The sequence below is a fragment of the Sceloporus occidentalis genome, unplaced genomic scaffold, assembly GCF_023333645.1.
Source record: "Sceloporus occidentalis isolate IW3139 unplaced genomic scaffold, rSceOcc1.0.p SCAF_55, whole genome shotgun sequence".
NCBI classification, from domain to species: domain Eukaryota; kingdom Metazoa; phylum Chordata; class Lepidosauria; order Squamata; family Phrynosomatidae; genus Sceloporus; species Sceloporus occidentalis.
The window spans coordinates 5,407,278-5,428,873 of NW_028317035.1; the positions used below are offsets into that span (position 1 = coordinate 5,407,278).

General features: G+C 40.9%; 3 protein-coding genes and 1 non-coding gene across 4 annotated transcripts; 1 reads left to right on the plus strand and 3 right to left on the minus strand.

The window, feature by feature from the left end:
- Nucleotides 1-1,038: 1,038 nt before the first annotated feature.
- On the minus strand, nucleotides 1,039-6,845 carry LOC149287977 (glucocorticoid modulatory element-binding protein 1-like). Its single transcript, XM_089492360.1, has 9 exons — nucleotides 6,718-6,845; nucleotides 6,192-6,271; nucleotides 5,972-6,096; nucleotides 5,380-5,483; nucleotides 4,192-4,346; nucleotides 3,672-3,803; nucleotides 3,390-3,527; nucleotides 3,015-3,137; nucleotides 1,039-1,568 (listed from the first exon to the last, which is right to left on the minus strand). Exons 1-9 carry the CDS (start codon nucleotides 6,843-6,845, stop codon nucleotides 1,039-1,041), a joined length of 1,515 nt encoding a protein of 504 aa, XP_089348486.1.
- Nucleotides 6,846-11,130: 4,285 nt separating this feature from the next.
- LOC149287978 (U11 spliceosomal RNA) lies at nucleotides 11,131-11,266 on the minus strand. Its single transcript, XR_016277431.1, has one exon. It is a non-coding gene; the product is annotated as a U11 spliceosomal RNA (small nuclear RNA).
- A 3,180-nt stretch (nucleotides 11,267-14,446) lies between these two features.
- LOC149287979 (transcription initiation factor TFIID subunit 12) lies at nucleotides 14,447-18,355 on the plus strand. The gene is made up of 5 exons (XM_089492364.1): nucleotides 14,447-14,623; nucleotides 15,326-15,403; nucleotides 15,502-15,616; nucleotides 17,307-17,395; nucleotides 18,320-18,355. The coding sequence occupies exons 1-5, from the start codon at nucleotides 14,447-14,449 to the stop codon at nucleotides 18,353-18,355; spliced, it is 495 nt and encodes a 164-aa protein (XP_089348490.1).
- Nucleotides 18,356-18,791: 436 nt separating this feature from the next.
- On the minus strand, nucleotides 18,792-19,695 carry LOC149287980 (ras-related protein Rab-39B-like). Its single transcript, XM_089492305.1, has 2 exons — nucleotides 19,481-19,695; nucleotides 18,792-19,194 (listed from the first exon to the last, which is right to left on the minus strand). Exons 1-2 carry the CDS (start codon nucleotides 19,693-19,695, stop codon nucleotides 18,792-18,794), a joined length of 618 nt encoding a protein of 205 aa, XP_089348431.1.
- Nucleotides 19,696-21,596: the final 1,901 nt, after the last annotated feature.

Consider the following 21,596-nt stretch of genomic DNA (forward strand, 5'->3'; position numbering starts at 1 on the left):
ATCAGGACAAGACCATCATACGGGGGGGGGGGGTGCTGCTAAAGTACAATTTATTATCTATGACTTTAAAAGTAAAAGAGAAAGGAAATTGTGGATAGCCAAATAGTTTAATTCTAGTAGAAAAGGAACTACTAGTCAAATTATAGTCTAAATAATAATAAAAATCACCCCTCTTTTGATTCAGGGTTTTGAGCATTTGTATAGGGTGATAACTCAATATCTTTCTGTGTAGGGCTTGTTTTTTTCCTTTTTAGTATTGATTTCATTTTACATTTATTTTAATATGTGATGATCTTGTGATGAGCGAACAGCAGCAGGAATTACTCTAGATGAACTAGTTCCTATAGTTTGGCAGATCGCACCTTTCTATTAGAACTATGCTAGTTGGCTATTCACACTTACCCACCGCAGTTGTCATCTTTTTTTATTTTTGTAAGAACTTCATATATCACCACTTGCAACAAATGTCGAATTCCCAAAGGTAAACTAGCACATGTTATGAGCGGTTTTAATAACATAACTAATATCCACATATTACCAAAAGCATGTGTAGATAATACGGTACTTTAGTAATATTGTTCATCTGTTTGCAAGGCCAACTCCCTTGATTACAGATTGTATCTTCAAAATATGACAATTCTTCTTAAGCGTAAGCATGTTGGCCCAGCATCAGAGTGAATTATATTATCCTTATAATTGCTGATCTGGTGGACAGGTGATGGGCAAGTGTCAAGAGGGAAGCAAGCCAAAAGGTTGAGTTTATTTTATTTCAGAAATGAATCCCTTAAAATGAGTTTATGCTACTGCCAATTTATTAGATTTGTGTGTTTTTTGTTTTACTCACAATATATGTACAGATAAATCTATAGGAGTGAAGATCCAGTATGGCAGATGAAGACTCAGTCCTAACAATTCATAATCCAAGTTCGTATGCAGGAACTGCATTAGGTCACTTTGCAAGTGTCTTTTTCTATCAGAAATGACATTCTCTCAATGGGAGCAGGCTTCGACATGATCATGAATGCTCCTAGATCCTTTTTAGTCATCCTCTAACACAACAATCTCCACATTATGTATTCCGTCTGAGTGGCCAACACCTAAAACCTTTCCGTCTCCAAGTTCCATCACCTTTGAACCACCCTCTGGGTCTGGTGCTGGGTCTATCTGGATGATGGTCTGCCCCTCCTCACCAACACCATCATGTCCAAGTCCTGTATCCATGGTAACCAACTCAACTGGGCTCATCATCCCGGCCAAGCCCCCAGATTCTTGCATTTCAGTTGTTAGTACTGCCAAGGTATCTCCACTTCCCGCCTTACCAAGCACAGTTGTGTATCTCAGACCACCCAAAGAGAACTGTTGTCCTACAGGTGCCAGAGTCAGAGGGGACAGCACAGTGTAGTGAGGCTGAGAAGATGTGGTGCTCAAAGAACCAGCAGAAGCTGGGCGCTGTAGTCGAGGCCTCTTAGGTGGTTTGGGGGTGTTCACAGGCATTAGAACCACATTTTGGAAGAGAGGCGACTTGCTGCCTTCCTGCTTCTTTTGTGCTTCCAACTGGCGCTCCAGATCTGGGGGGGGTGGCAGGTTTGTACAGAAAGGAAACAAAAATCATGTCACCACACCAGTTCTCTGGGACCATTAATTCACTACACTTTTACATCCCATTAAACATTATATAAATATAAAACACACACAGGTTCGGGGGTCACTTTTCATGAAAAACAAGAAAATCTGTAGCTGTGCCAACATAATTGCAAAAAGGTTTTCTAATGAGCAATTACCTTAACCCCTTAATGACAAAGCCCGTACATGTACGGGCTCAAAATGCATTGTTTTCAATGGGTTTAGGGACCGCCCATTGTCCTTAAGGGGTTAAACTTGGCACGGCGTGCCAACACTGTACGCCTATGAAGATATTCCATTAAAAATCAGCTGCTGTTTCCAGCTAGAATAATCGTTTACAACATTAACAATGTCTATTCTATATTTCTGATACATTTGATGTTATTTAAATGGACATTTGCTTTTCTTTTAAAAGAAAAAAAAAAAACCATTACATTTTTAAGTGACCCCAACCATTTGATAGTGTGTATGGAATCAAACAAAAATAAAAAAACAAGGGGATGAGAAAAATAACTCCTGTCCCTAGTTTCTGCAGACAATTCTGAGAAACTAAGCTCTAATAAGCTAATTACACAATCAGGGATGAAGTCAAGCTCGTGCTAGAAACTCCCTTTCACAAGAGCTTCAAGGGATGAACATTAAAATTTGCTATGGCCTTCATATTTTTTATTTTATTTTTAAGTGTGGACACATTTTGCCATTCCCACTGTAATCAACATGGTTTTAAGAAGCTTGTCAAAGGCAGTTTAATACAATATATATGATCGCTGAGGCTTTCTGCAAATGTAAGGAAGGATTCTGCAGAATGTGTCACACCTCAGTTGCCAAGCATGCAGATCTGTTTGGCCAAACATCTCCTGTTGCCCAAACTCAACCAACTTGAACCAAAAAGTAATCTCATGCTGCCTGAACCCAAGTGTTGGGCTGAGGTGGCCCCCTAGCAGTCATTTAGTGGTGATAATTGGTCCACAGAGGAGGATTTTGGGCTGCAGCTAAGTGCTTTGTTTCTAACATGTAAAAGAATTCATATTAAAAAGTACTTACAACGTACTTTAACATGCTTTCTTTGGTGAGGGGGAAAAGGGTTTTTTGTTTTCCAGTATTAAACACAAAGCAGTATAGAGTAATTTAGCTTAGTGTTGAAGAAAAGTTTTTTTCTGGTCCCGCTAATCTACCCGTAAGACATTACTGTAGACAGCTATGCAACATTCTGGGTGATCTTTGAATTGGCATCATTCACTGAACTTTGAGACTACGGAAAGAGTTACATATTTCAACATCCGTCTTCAGTACAGTTGGAGAGTTGAAATGTTTTATCTCGCCACAACCCACCTACAAACTCATTGTGAAATCTTTCAGAGTGCAGTTTTATAAAGTATTTATAGTCTTACCCGCCAATGTGTAATGATACTGTTCTTCACTCTGGTCTGTCTGGTTCTTCTTCTGCTCCAGAACTCTCTTAACAGCGTCAAACAAGCCCAAGCTGTGCGCAATATTACTGAGCAACGTGGCATCTTACAGGGAGAGTGAGCAGAGAGGATCATTTGAAGTCACCCTATGCAACAAGGTACTCAAGAGTCATACGTGAAAAGATTTGCTTCCTCCTCACATAATGTGAAACATTACATATTTACATGTAATCTCTTGAAGTCCTGTTCCATCTATGCTGAAATGAACACTGTAGTAACTAGAAACCCCCTACCTACTACTATTGGACACCCAAATGTTTTTTTGACTTCCCCCAAAAAATATAATCCAGTACCAACCTGTCACCTGGAAAGGTGTCTGGTCCATTCGTTGTTGGACTCCACTCAAAAGATCCTCTATCTCATTCTGCACCTTACTGATCACTTCATCCATAAGACCCACATCTGAGATACCCCTCCAGAAAAGCAAAGTCTCCTCTACAGGGGAAATGAAAAAAAGCTTGTTATTTCTCACTTTAATGCTACATTATGTCACAGTAAACAAACTCCTCCTGTAATTATATTGAAATAAGGATTCTAGTACTACACAGATCTAGCTTTGTAAGTTTCCATCTGTTTTACCGGATATCTCTTCCCCTTCTTTCTTGCTTCTCTCCTCTCTGTTCACCTGCACAGTGGCAGAAAGTGCTTGGTTCCATTCAATAGCTCCGTCCTCAACAGCTTCTTCAGATACAGCAATTGAAGATAGGCTGCCTGCAGGGTACAGAAGGTGAACCATGTGAACTTTAAATCTATGAGGACTGCACACCACACTGCCATGAATAAGGCTTCGAAGACACTTAGCATTAAGCAGCTATTGCAAAAGTTCAGTATTCATTTTTGCACAAAGAGACAAACATATATATATATATATATATTATGCATAATTAATTATACATAACGACATGAAACAAAAAATTTAAAAATTAAAATTAAAACTAAACACTAACTTGGCTGCCGTCATCAATCCATGTATTAATAATTTGATTATGTATTATTTATTCTTAAATGCCAATGCAAAAAACAAACCCTCTGGGCTCTACATCACCCAAGGGTGGAAACAACAGACTACACAGGTTGACCCGTAGATGTGACGCTATACCTTCTCCTGTGGTTGGGGTTTGTACTACAGTGCTCTGTCCAGGCACAGGGGCACGGGCGCTGCTAATAAGGAGGTCAAACTTGGTGCTCCTGCATGTATTCGTGCAGACCTTGTCGTGCTGGTAAAAATCCATCTGGCCGGAATCCATCATTTTCCTTCCAAGGGAAACCAAGAAAACAACAAAGTAACTAAAAGGGACCCATACATAGACCTGCACCTGCTAGGATATTAAATCATGCTAAATTAAATTCTCACATTTAGATCCTAGCAAACATTGTTGTTACAGCACACTTTGGACACCTTTGAAAGATTTTTGTTTGTAATTTCTCGCCAGAGTAGGAAGACACAGAAAAATGAAACAGACAGATGAAATCTACATACATAATTAATCAAACAATTAGACAAGTTATATGTTAAGTCGTTCATAGATGCATCCCATCACACCAGAGACCAAAAAAAAACAGCTTTTCAATGAATACAAAGCACAAAAGGCCCTCACGTGTAAATGTCAGGTTATGTACCTTTATTTAAGGTACAATGTCTAATTTCATAACAGAACTGACCCAGTATACAAGATAAAGGATAGGTAGTGTGATAAATGCAGTATTGAGTTATCCTAAGTGTACTGGTTTATCTAAAACAAGTCTAAGTTCGGGAAGATGCAAGTGTGAACTGCGTTGAGACAATGTAAAAATGAGAACTGTCTGTAGTTGCATGAAAATCCAACTAAGGAGTTTTACAGTTGCTGCAAGTCTGAAATAACCCTGTGCATCAATCTTTGTTCTGCCATAATTTTTCATGGCCTGATCAACAGAGGCTTTACCTGAAGTGAGATATATACGGTATATGCCAAGAGCACTGGAAGCCATGATAAGCTGTATTTACAAATGTATACCTGTTATTAACAATGTTCAACTGGCTTTCTGCAGGAGATTTAAAGGCGTTTACCACAAATTGGTATTATAATCCAATAGTCAGGTTGTTTGTCTAGGCTAAAATAATAGATCAAGAACACACATAAATGATGAATATAAGGTTCCATGAAAACATGTATATTGTGCAAATCTAGAAGATGGGGATTTACAGACCTTCCATTGTCTAACTGCATCTTGTAAATGGATTTTTCTTTAACATTGGATGTAGGAGTGTGTGACCAGACTTCACTTTTATGCTCCCTCCCTTACCCACCTCAACATAACACCTTCCAGGCGGATGGCTCGCTTCCAGTCTTTTAATGTGGATTTTCCAGCCAAATGAACAAAGTGTTTGGGGCTGATCAGCTGTTCGTTATACTACAAACCAGAGAAGATGCAAGGGATCAGAAATATTAGGGTAGTGGGATAGTAAAACATAAGGGCTCATTTGTCAGGTTCTTACATATCTTACACTCACATTGTTGAATTGACAAGAAAAATGCAACATATAAACCGAGGGTTTTTGGCAATTCAGTGCCAAGAGAAAAATGTACAGACACCAATGAACTTTTTGCACTTTACCCCAAAACCGCTCTGTATAAATACAGACTTGAAGATGGGATCCCTTTCATACAGCTCTGTGCCATCAGGCAGCATACATAAAGCAATACTCAAGCACTCGTGGAAAAATGCAGGTAATGAAACAGCGCTTAAAGTGGTCTTTACTACTGTGTGACTTTATATGTTGCTTTGGACTTCTGTGAACTAATTTCTGCCACACTCATTCCCATTTCTGTCTGCCGTCTTGTTGGGTCATGTTGATGGCAGCCTCTTATCAGTGTTCTCCTCGTGTCCTATGCTCTCACCTTAACACACTTCACATTTATTCCTGGACAGACAAATTTCTTCCATAGCAGGATGGCCTTGCTCTCCCCGCATGTTATAGGATAGGCAATGTCGATGTCTTCACCCAGCTCTACTGTACCACCGTCTGTAAAAAGAAAAGGTGGTGGGAAGAAAACACTAAAAAGCAAGGTTATGCATTACATGGACAAAACTGGAGGTGGGGTACAGTAACTAACATACCTAATGTGTCCCCCATCTTCAGGGTGTGAGTCTCTAAGGACACAACAGCAGCATCTGCGTCTGACACCTCCCCGTAAATCCTGCGTGGGTAGAGTTACATTTAATCCAGCGGTAGGAAAGAATACATAGCAAGAGACTGGAAGAGGCAATATAGTTGTAAAAATAGTTACATGCCTTATTCTATAAAACATTCCAACAATGGGCTCTTGTGAGAAGAAAAAAAAAAAGGTAGGTCAATCGACAGAGAAAGGATGCAAGGGTGGGATTTTCAGCAAGGGAGATCAGCACACAGCTATAGTAAAAGGAGGGAATACTTGGTTTGAAGAAGAGGGCACTGGAAGAAATAATCAACTGAACCAGTAATCACTGTTGAGATTTGAGACCGATCCAATGGCAGAGGATTTTTGATAGCATTAAAGGGCATCCAGCATGATGGATGAGGTTGAAGGACAGAAGAAGAATATTAAAAGTGCAGGCATGCAAGAAGAAAAAAAAAAAAAACAAGTGCCTTATCAGAACCACTTACCCATGGGAAATTGGTTGTAACTGCAAGATGACCTGTGTCTTTGTATCTTCTGGGTCTTCTCCCTCTGTACATTCACTGGGAATCACCACCACATCCCCCATAGGGACAGTCACCTCTGCATTTGCCATCTGTCACATGTGTAGTTTAGTTCTATCCAGCAGCCTTCTGCACACAGAATTTGATTTAAATAATAAAAAAAAAACTACCTCTTTTTGGTAGTCACAAACAATAAGCATCCGATTTTTGCCAGAGCCCAAGAGTGTTAATGGCGTCAAAGAATGGTTACATGATAAAAATGTCATGTGACCCTTGACCTATTACACTCTGACGCTAATCATGTGAATTTAATAGACACATAGGAGACAGTATTTGCATCTTTCAGGGATGTAACAACTGGCACTGCATAGGTGCCTAATCATGATGTCAGAGAAATGCAAGGGAACGAGAAGGTAATCCAACTCACGCCAAATATTATTTGATTATTAATCTGCCCGTGTCATTTAGGCAGTCCAGTCTAGAAATACAGGGCCATACCAAGATCAACCAAAAGCCCTGAAAAGCCATATCAGCATTCAGAGCACATCAGCTAAAATCTCTAGGCATCAGTAAGTTCCTATGTTTAGATTCCTTTATGTTGAGACAGGACTACAAAGTCTGCACCTACCTATTAGAGTAACTCTGACATATATATATATATATATATATATATATATATATATATATATATATATATATATATATATACAGAATATATAACTGCATAGAATTAATCTACGAACAATATCAATGTACGTGTATTTAATGCCCAAAACCACAGATCTCTCTATGTAGAAGCTAAACAGGATAATCATCAAAACTGCATTTTTTTCCAGCATTAGTCTATGGTGGGAAATTTAAAAAAAATGTGGCATTATTCCTACCGCCCATAGATTCTGCAACATTCTGTTTTTTTGCATTCTTACCGCCCATAGACACATCCATCCAAAGCCAAGAATAAAAAAGTGCAGGGCTTACACCCTAGGCTGGTAATAATATCACTCAATACATTATATGTAATATCATTTATTTGCACATTATTGCCACGTTTATGAAATCTCCTGAAATGTGATCTAGATTCACTCATCTGTTTCCTCCAGACATTATTTGCAGACTATATTATACCGCAGTCTTACCGGAAAACAGTCCCAGCCCTTTCTCCCTCCCTGCTAATACCGCTACAGCTTACAAAGTGTATATACGCCACCATACCATGCAGCCTACTGCAATTACACTTTCTTTATTGATACATATGGTGTAAATATATAACACGCAGCGACCACGTCATGTGAACTACGGTATTCTTGGAAAACACAAAACAACATATCCTTTCATAAGCAGCCCGCGCTCTGCGGTATTCTTTACTCTAGTTATCATCCTTGTTATTGTCTCTTTCAACATACTACTTCAACAACTGAGTAACTTCTTGCAAACCACCTCACTGAGCGCTCCCGCCCTTCCTTCGTGGACGCGCACGGTCTCCGATCAGATCTCCGGTGAACGTCACCCAAGCAAGCGCGTCCCAAGCCTCCTTCTAAGCTATCGTACGTCACTTCCTGTTAGACGTAGGAGAGCACGCGCAGATCTTTTGCCCAATCAGCAGTCAGTTCTTAGGTATCGTGAGCCAGAGGTTTATTTGTGATGCGTTACCCTGGCCATTCTTTGGTTGATACGGTGTGGAGTATTGGCTTCCCGCTAGGAGAAAGACATTGGTGCTTGGTACTGAGCTTCTTCCCGCATGGGTATTAAGTTATCATTATATGACTATGGCTTTCAGTGAGCAGCACTCTGTTGCTTACTTGTGCCACACGGCTGTTGCACCGGCCATTGAAGGCTGCGGTCTTTGACAAGTGATGCACGTACCGCTTAACTCTCGGGGTTTGACCCGAAGTCTCTGGGCTTTTGCCCCAAACTCAGGGCAGGGGCGTAACTAGAAACCATAGGGCCCTGGTGCGAAAATTGCCCAGGGTCTCCCCAACTTCAACAGCTGGTCTATGCTTTCTTTGCCCCGCCCCCTTTCAACATACAACATATGTAAGCACGCAAATTACACACACACTCATACTAACACACACTCATCTCGCTGCAACCCCTGTAGTCACACCAGTGTCTCGGGGTGAAGGGGCAGATTCTCAGGGTGTCACAGTGTAATGGCCTTCTTCCTATATTGCACTGCTGTGATAATGTAGAATACTCCCAGTTGGATGGGGATGCACAGAGTAACAGCTCAGTGTGTGAAATGTATGTATTGCCAGGCAGCCCTTCTTAATGACTCTCACAGCATAAAGCATTCCCTGGTATCCAGTTTTAAAATGGTTAATGCATATTCACCAACATTTCCTGGGACAAAGAGTGCGGGACCACACACACTCTCTGCATGACCCTGCAGAATTGAGCTCTTGGCTACCCAGTAGGCCAGTACAGATACTGGGTAGTTTGGAGCTCATTTACAAGCACTTAGTCTTAGGCTAGAGAGTTAAACCAAGAGAGTGCGAAGGAAAATGGAAAAAATTTCCAACTTGGATAGGACAGTAAGAGGATCAATATCCCAAATAGAGGAGTAACAGAGTGCCTATTGGAACCCTGAAATTGAGGAGAATTGAGAAGAAGAGGGGAGAGGCCTTTCCACATGACCCAAAGCACCTATTTGAGGTTGTCGATTGGAATATGGAAGTGAGAGACGCATGTAAGATTTTTGAAAGGATGTCCCCTGAAATGTGGCCATGTGTTGAACAGAATAATTCATAGGACCCAGAGAATCACCTTCAGCCCAGTTTCTTAGTGGAGTATCTAACCTCAGAAAAATATTTTTTTACTAAAAAAATCAGAGTCAAGGAGGAGAGATTCTGGAACTTTGATGCCTTAGGGGACAGATCAGGATGTCTAGCTGATTTTACTAGTCTAGAACTTCTCAGGTTATACACATAATAGAAGATCTGCCCCGGGTTTCTCTGCCTTTCTAACATTAAGGCTAGTTTATCCTGATTATTGCATTGTGAATGGTCCAAAATATCTGAGGTCATAGACAAATTGCTAGACTAATGGATTCGTTTTTATCCGAACTTTATTTTTGCCTGTTTTGTGCATCAACAATGAGGGTGATCTCTGACAAAACTAACGAAAACGAACTGCAAAAGTAATGATTCGTCCATTCGTCGCCACGTGTAGCCAGCGTCATTGCAAGTCGTGTTGGCGCCATTACAAGCTTTTTTGGCACTCAATGAGGTAAAGTGAGAGGGACTGTGTATAGGATAGTGCATACGAATGAGTTTAGCTGATTAAGACCGTTTATCTTACTAGGAAAACCTGTCATTGTGGACAAGTTGTTTTTTTATATATATATCATATTTTTCATTGATGAATAAATATTGGTGACAAAACTTGGCATTGTGTAAATTCAGTCCTGCTCCATGGAGCTGCAAGTGTTCTACTACTACTGCTGCAGCTCCTCTTTGACCTACCTTACTCTGGGGAAACCTTTTTATATATTTAACTTGTAAGGGTTCAGTTAATAAGAAAGAAGACAATTACAGCTAAACACGAGCGCCACAGAAATGTTAAAACATTCATAAACATGAAGAGTAACGGAGAAAGGGCCACTGACCACCTAACTAAAGGAGGTACAACAAGTAGGAAATGAATCCCAGTAAATATATATAAAAAAGGGAAAACTGATAAAATACCAGTTTAATCACAAATAAATAAGATCAACAGTAGTGGGAAGGTCACATCATCCCTGACATGAGCAAGTACTAAAAGTGAAAAAAGGGTACACTGACCCTTCTAAAACTAATGAGACGAGAACACAAGCTAGTAGAACACTAGTCTGTGAGGAAGCTGAGCCAAGTCCCAGCGAAACATGCATTGGATGATTTTATGACACTATTTTCTTTCATTCCACTTACGGCATTATTAGGAGCGATCTCTTAGGGCCTACGTTTTGTATCCTGTACTTAGGCAATCGTATTGAAGTCAGGGCTATGAGGCAGCCAGACTGGATCCACCAAGGAGGTTGATTATTTGTTCTCTAGTTGGGTTTCCTTAGGGAGCTAATGTTTCCATCTCATTGGTATTTATTAGAGTCAGTGTAACCCTTTTCTCTATTAGTACTTGCTCATCATACCAGGGATAAAATTGACTCTTCCACTCCTGTTCTACATTTATTTTATTTATGATTAAACAGATTTTAATAGCTTTTCTCTCTTATTTGATGTCATGTAAAACCACAAAATATATAAATCTAATAGGTCCTTACATTTTTTTAAGCAAAGCCAAAACACCACTTTGCCTTTTTCTTGAAGTAAAACTAGAATCACAGTATCTCTTACATAAATTGCTTTTAATTCAAGCATTTTTCTATTTTTATACACATCAAACTGAGGCGCCCGGACACAAGATCACAAGCAGCCTCATTAGCAAAAATTATGCTTCCGAAATCTCTTGATATCGATTCCGCACCGCAGTCCCCCAAAAGGAGAACAGCGATGTGCCATGCACGGCACAAGCCCTTTTTATCGAAACGCTGACTGGCGTAAGCACCAGCCGTTACATAATCTTTGTTAAGATTATGGCGACTTCGCGTTTGCGCATTTAAAACATGAGGTAATGCCACCCACGACCCTCTAATTATACATTTCTGAAATGATTCCCTCAAACATATTAACATTGCTTATAATAAGATTTATGCCTGCGAGACAAAAGTTAACATGCAAATATATGTAAATTAATAGATAGGTGGATTATGGGAGTTTTTGTACATTCAAAACCTTGACGCGTAGTTAACTATATTATATGCTGCAGTGTTTTCAGGAACTAAAATACTACATATAGCTTAGAAAAAAAGTAAACGTTTCTAATTAAAAGGAAAACGAAAAATGAATCATTACGGCAAAGGAATTCCTGTGTCTAAATGTTCGTTTAAATAAAGTTAACAAAAAAAAAACACCATACAATTATTGCGCGCGTGCACAGAGCTTGAGTGTCTACGGCGGACTTCCGGTGTTTGAGGAAGAGTGAGCGAGACAGTGATAGAGGAGGTGAGCACAAAGCGGTGTCTGACCTGGTTTTTAAACATGTACCATGTCTTTTTGCCCGTACACCGTGTATTCGCAGCGCACACACGCCACTGCCCAAAACTGATGCTCTTGTTGTCCGCAGACGGCTGGTGATCATGACGTGTGTGCTCAGCGGTCCCACCGCCGTGTGCGATGTCATTACAGAGCTAGATACTCAGCTGGCTGTAAGTAAAAATAATAAAAATTTTAAAAAAAACCGTGTGAGCATGAGCCTCTGTATAGTGATACCAAGTATCTCTGTACCTGACAGCCTAATTAACCATTCGCTGCGCTGTAAACGTGTGTGTGTGTGTGTGTGTTTGTAGTAAGAAATCAGCATGCTTCGTAGTATAGTGGTGTTGAGTATCTACACAGCAGTAATGCATCTTCAGCACCCTATAGTAGCTGCTGTTACATAAACACTAACACACGGCTCGCGATAACGGTGCTGCTGAGTATCTAGGCACTAATAAGACGCTGATTTTATTACTCTTCATACAGGGCACCGAAACTCGTCACTCTGATAGTACTCGCTGTGCTAATGATGAATAGCAACCCTGAAGTGTGATAAAGAGCTCAGTTTGTTTACTGTGGATTTATTGTGTAATCAACCCTACCCTGATAAACCTACAACTATTAATGCAGAGTAGCAGTGAATGTATGTAGGGGATTATATATATATATATATATATATATATATATATATATATATATATATATATAATTAGCTGTCCATGATCTAGCTACTGCCCCTCTTACCCAAGTGTTGTCTAAAGGCTGTCTTGTACAGCGGGCAATTACTTTTAAGGGTTCCGTGTATAAAGTGGATATAGGGGCAAAAGGTGATAATTATTGAACTTATTTGCATGTGCCTACCCAGAATCCCTTGTGGTCGTGGCAGCACCATGAGATTTCAGAGGGAAAAAACAAGCCGTCTGGTGTCTGTAGATGAGTGTTTGATAATGCTTCTACCTCCCCCTTTATTTTAGTGGAAGGGTTTTCCATCAGCTTTACCCACCGTAGCTTATGTAATGAGATATTTAAAATAGTCACACAAGTTTGCATGTAGTTTATTCACTGAACAATCAATGTTTCGGTCTTCTTTTGGGTAGTTTATATATGTAGCGTTGGCCTGTATCCTGTAATATATAGATATGTAGAGATAGATAGATATATATATAGATATACCGTATATTAATTTGGTTTACTATAAAATACAACACTATCTGGCTTTGGTTTTTACTGGGTAGCATTTTTACGCCTCAGGGTTCACTCAGATATTTTATCATGCATGTGTTTCTTAAATGTATGGGCTTAAGTGCAAGCGACCTGCTTAAACACACATGTGTGCGTGCCTTCTAGTTTTGCCTTCCCTTTTCTCTGTATCTCTATTGTAGGCTGAGTAACAATTTGCTTTGAGACATAAGTGTATGTGCTTTAAGAATCAAATTCTGTTCTTTATAATGGAAACATTGGATATGCATGGGAGGATTCTGCAGAATATATATCTGCCCCTTTCCATACCCCCAGCTATTTTCTGTGCAGAAGATGTGGTCAGCCTGACTCTTTTCCTTGCGCATATGATATACTTACTTAAAGGCAGCGCTAGCTCTTCGAACCCTGCGGTGGTCCGTTTAGACCCCCTATGAGCTGAGAGCGCTTGAATTGAGTCCATTGCTTTCCTGCCGCTGATTTGGTAATACTGGCAATAACTTCTGGGCCATGCAGGAAGGTAGCTGCACAGCTGCTGCTTCTAAGGTAAGTCATGGATTACTTTAATATGCATTCTTCTCGTGGGGCTGCCAAGGACATAAAAAATGTATAACCATCTTGCCTGTGAACATTCCGCTGTCACAAATATTACATACCTGGTAGGCACATTTTGAGCCACAGATGCTTGACGTGCTTATGCTTTGTCCATATTCTGGAACTGACACGTTCTATAGGAGCATTAAAATAGGGTACTTCTTACAGTATGTCAGATCTTGGAGTGGTTGAGGTGTTTGTTTCACAAAATATCTAGTTTGTCTTGTAATCCATTTTTTAAGAATACATGAAGGGTGTATATATCTCAACTAACACACATTTATTTGTGCAATCTCTTGTCCTACCACAAAGGCTTGGAGGTTGGCTCTGCTTTACTTAATAACTTCTGCTAGCCACCTTCCCAAACCTTGCTTCTGCATATTCTACTGCCTTCGCATGCAGCTGCCTCGTAGCTCTGGTATATCACTATTGTGTTTATTTTATATAGCGCCCACAATTTACACAGTGCTTCTGAAAATGCATACATTAAGTATAGAGGGCCCTGCTCGCAGGCTTCCAATCTAGAGGAGATAGGATATATAGAAATGATAGCAAAGAGAGTCTAGAAACAATGTGACTATATTGTGATACTGATTTATAAACTATTCATGTACATGTGCCGTGGGCATGCTTTCTGGGTGCCCTGCTCGTAGTGAAAATGGAAACGTTTAGTTCTCTTGAGCTGCGTGTGGAATAGAGAAAAAATAAATGATATCTTGACATTCACTAGTTTGTTTACCTAACCACAGCTTCTTGGACCGGGACCTCACACCCCAAAACAGCGTGCAGACGTGTCCCGATTGGGTGAGCTGAGGGCGAAAGCACTCCAGATTATGAACCAGTTCGGGGCCTCCACGCTCATAAATCTGTCAAACTTCACCACCACCACCACCTCTATGTCCACCTCGGTTGCGGTAAAGCAGGAGCAAGCTGTTGCAAACAGCACTCCAGGGGTCAAAGTACAGGGGACAGCAGCTGGAGGGGGCCGAGTAAGCCCGGATGCTAACCAGGTGAGGAGGGTACCATGAAGTACATATACCGCATTTGCTTGATTATAAGATGACCCCCCAAAACTTATATGCCACTCTGCCCCTGCCCAGAAATGCCTTATACCCCCCTATATGCCACTCTGCCTCCATGATATTCCTTTTAACCCCCTATATGCCACTGTGCCTCCCTGATATTCTTTTTAACCCCCTAAATGCCCTCCATATGCCACTCTCACCCTCCCCCGATGATACTAGTGCATCCCTAAACGTGTCCCCGTGCTTCAGATTCCTCTGTGTCTAGTGGTGCCAGCCGGTGAAGGTCTGCGCGATGCGCACATACAACCTTCGCTACTGCCGCCGGGTCTTCTGTGAATGAGCACCGGAAGGTCATGTGACGCCGGTGCTCCATTATAGAAGCCCCGGCAGCAGCGGAGGTTGTCTGTGCGCATTGCGCAGACCTCCACTAGCTGCCAGACAGGAGGATCTGGGTCCCCTGCAGCGCTGCGAGGGATCTGGATCTTAGTCTTACAGTCAGACCTCTATTTGAGGTCTGATTAGTCGACCTTGTATAGACGATGGTTATTTTTTAGATCATTTGCTCTGAAAAAAAACCTAGTCTTATAATCGAGCAAATACGGTATATCTGCTGCACTTGAGAAAAGATATTTGGTTCAGTCCTCTAAATGTTGAGGAAATTATTTAGTTAATGTTCACTTTCCTAAGGTTTTAACCAAGAAGAAGCTCCATGATCTGGTCAGAGAGATAGACCCTAATGAACAGCTGGATGAGGACGTGGAGGAGGTGAGTGAACAACTAAATGTTGCAGTAGAGTTTTTCTTGGTGTGCATTGTATTTCTCATTCACAAATGTCATCAAATTCTGTCATGTTCTCATTACAGATGCTCTTGCAGATAGCTGATGATTTCATAGAGAGTGTAGTGTCGGCAGCCTGTCAGCTGGCCCGACACCGGAGATCAAATACACTGGAGGTCAAAGACGTGCAACTTCATTTAGGTCTGTTTACAAAAATTTGCCCACTGTTTAAAATATATTTTGAAGTTACTCTTTTTCTGTACAGCGATCATTGTGTTAGTAATGACCTTAACTTGAGCACAACACTGTGGGTAGCATACAGCAATTATTTAGTGTATGTGAATGTACAAAATGTATAACCAAAAGTATGTGGACACCTGACCGTCACACCTGTATGAGCTTTCTGGACATCCCATTCAAACTCCATGGGCATTAATATGGAGTTTCCCCCTCCCCACTTTTGTGGCTATAACAGCCTATACGTTTTGGGCAGGGCATTCCTCAAGATGTTAGTGTATCTGTGGGAATTTGTGCCCATTTAGAGCATTTGTGAGGTCAGACAGTGATGTTGTATAAGAAAGTATTTCAATTCAAAGGAGTGAAGCTCAAGGCTCTCTGCAGTGCACAGAGGCACTGTCATGCTGGAACAGGAAAGGACCTTCCTCAAGCTGGTGCCATGGGGTTCGAGGAGTAGTATTGTCTAAAATGTCTTTGTATGGCGTAGCATTAACATCACCCTTCACTGGAATTAAGGCGCCTAGCTCAAACCCTGAAAAACAGCCCCAGACCATTATCCTCCCTCCCCCAATATTACAGTAGATAAAATTCATTCCAGTAGCTAGCGTTCTCCTGACGTCCACCAAACCCAGATTTGTCCATCAGGCTTTCAGATAGTGTAGCGTGATTCATCATTTTTACATGTTTTTACTGCTCCTGAGCCCAGTGGCAGTGTGCTCTTAAATCACTCTAGCTGGTGCTTAGCACTGTGCATAGTGATCTTCGGCTTGCGTGCAGCTGCTCGGCCATGGAAACCCATCTCATTTAGCCCCCGACACACAGCGCTTGTGCTGATGATGCTTCCAGAGGCAGTTTGGAACTCTGTAGCGAGTGATGCTTTCACTTCACAATAACAACACTTAGAGCTTGTCAGGATGGATCTAGCACATTAAAAATCACTGAGCTCTTCAGTACGACCCATTCTACTACCTATGTTTGTCTACGTAGATGGCTGCGGTGTGTTTGATTGTATACACCTGTTAGCAATCTGGTTATATAGTGTACACACACATTGCGTTTCCACAATCACAGAATTATTCTCTCTCACAACTACATAAATACAGAAAGAAATAGATGAACACACCATGTAGGATATGTATTACAGTATTAGACTGTACTGAAAATATAGCAAAAGTGGCACTGTTGGGAAAGTTTTACGTTTATGAAAACATTTTTAGTGCAGTTGTTGTCTTTATACAAGAACACAATCTTTGGAAATTAGCTTGACAAAGGCCGAAAAGTAGCTTTTTTTTTTTTTTTTTTTTTTTGCTTTCTCTTAATAAAGTGTCCTAGAGACTGGAGTTCTGGGATTCCTTTTCTTTGTTCGTGTGCTTCAAGAGGGTTTATGCTATCCCTTCTTTCCTGTTAGCACCCAGCTTCCTGGGAGTTGAGTGCAGAACCATTTTTTTTCTTTTTTTGGAAATTAGCTTAACCATCCTTTTTGGAATGTTTGTTTTTTGCCTGTCGTATACCCCTTGGGTTGCTAGTTACTTTGAGGTAATATGAAAAATCTTTGTATTTTTCTCTATTTTAGTGTTTTCAGTATAGTTGCATACTTGCATTTACCTCATTGACTACGTGATATTTTACTGTTGATTTTTGATTTGAACTTTAGAACGTCAGTGGAATATGTGGATCCCAGGTTTTGGATCAGAAGAAATCCGTCCCTACAAAAAGGCTTGCACAACCGAGGCACACAAGCAGGTAAGAAGAATTCTAAACGTTCATTTTGCAGAATCTCCCTACTAAGAGGAGAGGCGTTAACCACAATTGCAGGTTAAAGTGCATTTGAACTTTTCCAAGACTCAAAGTATCTAATCATCTTTTATTAAAAGTATCATTTGCACAATTGTTCCCTTAAGCATTAAAGAGAAAAAAAAAACTTTTAAAAGTCCCTCCTTACCTGCCTGTTAAGGGAGGATCTGCTTTATCGTACTGCTAGACAACAGGCCTATCTTAATTAAGGTTTGCTTCATTTGAGTGGGAAAAAGTTTAATGGCACTTTAACTTGATTTTCACTGATTTATTAAAATATTAAAAACGTGTTGCTGAAAATGCATATACACTTATAGGAGTTATGTTACTGTGCTTTGTGTCTTCTGTACCTTTTTAATATGGTCTGCCATGTAGGAGCAGAGGGGGATCTCTGCCAGCAATGGCTTATATGTTATGTTATTCCTCTCCCTTGCTGCTTATTAGTAGCTCCATCTAAGGTCTTTGGCCCTAAAGTATATCCCTGGCTCTCATGAAGGGCCACCAGCAAATAAAAGTATTTCTATATTGGAGAAGTTATGAGATGTCCTCACTTGTCAAACTCCATATATTTTCATCACTGCTCCAAAGTCATCAGTATTGTTCTTCATAAGTTAAACATTGTGTAATTAGTTTTACATTATCCGGCATGCCCCAGAATACTAGTATTTTATTTACAATGGCTTACTTCCTCTTATGTAATAATACATTGCAGCCTAATGCACTTAATTGCATATATTTTATTTGCATCTTGATTTATTAATCACCATTTTTTTTCTGTCTCTCTCCCCTCCCTTTTTTGTCTTATCCCTGCTCTTTGCTCTTTTGGTTTGCGTCTTCGTTCCCTGCGCTTTTCTCCTGGATGATTTATAACAGAGAATGGCCTTAATTAAGAAAACCCAAAAGAAATAGCTGCACACCCTACCAGCTGCACACACCATCTGCGCACTCCTGTCGAACAATTGAATGTGCAGCAAACGAGCTCGGAGACTGTTTGAAGAAAAGCCTTAGTTGGGGGACAGCAACCCGCTGTTTCACTGATTGTAGAATGTTCTTCTCTTAACCGTGTTACGGTAACCTCTGGTAGGCAATGGGTTAACACATCTTCCAGATGTTGTATGTGTATATAAAAAGGCGTTTAAGTAAAGATTTTGCCACGGTAATGACTCTGCGGGTGCTGCTTGTATATTTTAGAGACTGATGCAGGAATAGCATTGGTGACTGAATGACTGTCCTTGTGGTAGCTTCATCCCAGGGCCACTGACTGTAGTGTCTTGTAGGTATTAGAGTAGGGCAGGGCCCAAAGTGATAGCTGAGAAAGGTAGTCGTATAAGCTGGTATGACATTCTTAGCAGGCACATGTCCTCTTCTGCGTGTGCTGAGCCTCCGGTACAGTAGTACATCTACCTTTCCAGCGCTCCCCTTGTGTTTTCTCTTGCCGGGCCATTTTGAGCAGCTCTCTGCACAGAAGAGAGAGTGCAGCTGTGATGTTGCTACCTGTCCGTGCAGATGTCTCTAGGTATGGAGCTTTAAGGGTATCTGCCAGCGTCTGACCCTCCTCTCTTGTAACCGTGCGCTTGGCCCGTAAGTCACTTTTAGTTCCCAGTAACAAATAAATTAGGGGCTCAGGTCTCGTTCTCTCTATTACTTCCTGGTACCAGTTCAAGATATTATCAAAAGATGGACGTGCAGTAAGGTCGAAGAGGAGAATAACAGCGGCTGCGTTCCTGTAATAGGACCGTGTTACTGCCCTAGAGAAAAGACCATACACAATAAAACATGTATCATGTCCCTTGTCTAGACTGCCACTTATAAAAAAAATCTTTTCACCTGGAACACAATGAAGAATTGTTCCTCCTCAAACATTCTGTGAACACAAAGGCAGCCTGAGATCTAAGGATAATGTAAAAACACACCGGAGCTGTGGAACGCTGTATCATTCCCTCCCCCCAACAAAGTGACTGAGCTTCTACATATGCGACCTTTACATCCAGTGGTACAGGAAAACTCCTGCTCTCAGTTACATCCCCAGCTTACCGATATCGCTCTTGGCCTGCAGTGTCCCAGAACTGTAGTCGGACTTTAACACCGTCCTCTGGCTCTTCTACCCGAGAGCAGAAATCCACTCCTACGGTTTGCCCTGTGCTGCTTGAGAACGCTCCATCTGTGTACCAGCGCAGCAAAGAGGTTTTTCCAACGCCAGAATCCCCAAGCAGTAGCACACGGAACTGGAAATCCCATGCGCATGCCATCCTAAGGGAGAGAGTCGATTCAATGAGGAGCCGAGGCTTTAGACTGACGATCTGCTCTGTTCCTCCTTTTACCGGTTTCAGGTTTCCTCTTGTCTGTTGCATTCCTTTTTCCCTGGGCCATGTCTGGACAGGCACATTTCACTATGAAATAGTTTCCTCGCCAATTTTATTCCACCTTTTTACGAGTCACTATATAACATCCTCTCTGTATTCGCAAACCGCCTGTCTCCCTATATGTAAATTACATGTAACGAATAAAAGCGTGACACCCTAGCAGTTTTTGGGATTCTTTACATGAATAGCGTTTTATCGCTGTAGACGGTGAAATTCCGTTTTAATGGGAGATTTTGCATAGTTGTATTGATCCGAATGCAGCTTTTCTAGACGTACTTGGTTTCTTCAGGTAGATCATAATTCTGAAATGTATGATCATTATATAATAATCTGTGTGTGTTTCTATTGTCAGCACAAGCTTAGAAACTGTAACCGGAAAACATAACAGCGATGTCATAATTCCTTTTATCTTACATATTATATCTGGTTTTTATTTGTTTTGTTAACTATGTTGTGATTATTTTGTTACCCATGTTTTCAGGAATGCTGAGAATTTCAGACGCAGTGGTTGAGTAAAAGGATCATTGTTTAAATACGTTTTCTACAATATATAATTAGTCCTTTTCTGCTAGTCTATACTACTTGGCCAAGTACTTTTTTCCATGTAGCAGGGCATTAACTACTAGAAAGTCCATATACACACCAGGCCACATAAATCATGCAGTATTTTTAACTTGATCACCTTTTATCTGTCACGAAAAAAAACAAAAACTTTACACATTGCCTGCGTCTGGTCTCCCACATCTTTGGTTTCTGACTGCATCTGAGCAGTGGGATAGGACATCCTTTCCTGGGACTGAGGAACGCCAATTGAGAAGGCTTTACTACATTTAATCCCTTCACGCCCGAAGACGTACGTGGTACTTCATGTTGACGTGGTACAAGCGGTTCCATGACGTACCAGGTACGTCATCCAAAAAAAAAAAAAAAATTCGCCACAGTCGGCAGCTTCAGGGACGGGGAGAAAGGTTTCTTCGGTCTCCACATGACATAACCTTCCGCTGGGGCTTCTATGGTGGAGCACCGGAAGTGCCGGCAGCGGAGGTTGTCTACGCGTATCGCACAGGCGTCCACCGGCTGGCCCCGCTAGACACCATGGAGTGGTGTGGGCATAAAGCATATCTGGGCAGCAGAGTGGCATATCGGGTTATAAAGCATATCTGGGGATCACAGTGGCATTATGAATTGGGGGGGGGGCACCTTAAAATGGCTATTGGTTTTCTGTTCGTATATAACATATCCTGACAAACTGTATAATAGATACCAAAAATAATAAAATACTGCTTTACCATTCCACTGATTGTGTATTTTTTCTTTAAAATAGCGCCAAACTTTAAGGGTGCGGCCTATATTCGAGCCAATATGCTATTTAAAAAAAAAAAGGTTTAATTGAAACGCGCATGTTCCAGTATTTCACTCCACAATATCTGAGAAACATGACGTATCTATGCATGTGGGGTATCGCTGTACTTGGGGGGGGTGTTACTGAACACAAATCAAGCCCTATTTTGTTCTCTCACATATCCAATGTTTTTTTGTTTGTTTTTTGGTTAGACTAACTTTGGAAGGGGCTGGTGTGGAATCAGTTGCATGGGACAGGCCGAGATGCCCCTAACTAGATTCCCTGAGCCATTTAGTTTTTGGAAATATATAGTTTCATTTAAAATGAAATATGGGACATCTACCGTGTCTCAGATGAGACCTGGACCCCGCAAACTGATCTCTCAAAATTCTGTTTGAAAACTGTATGCGCATGTTCCAGTTTTGAACCCACAGTGCCAGGGAGA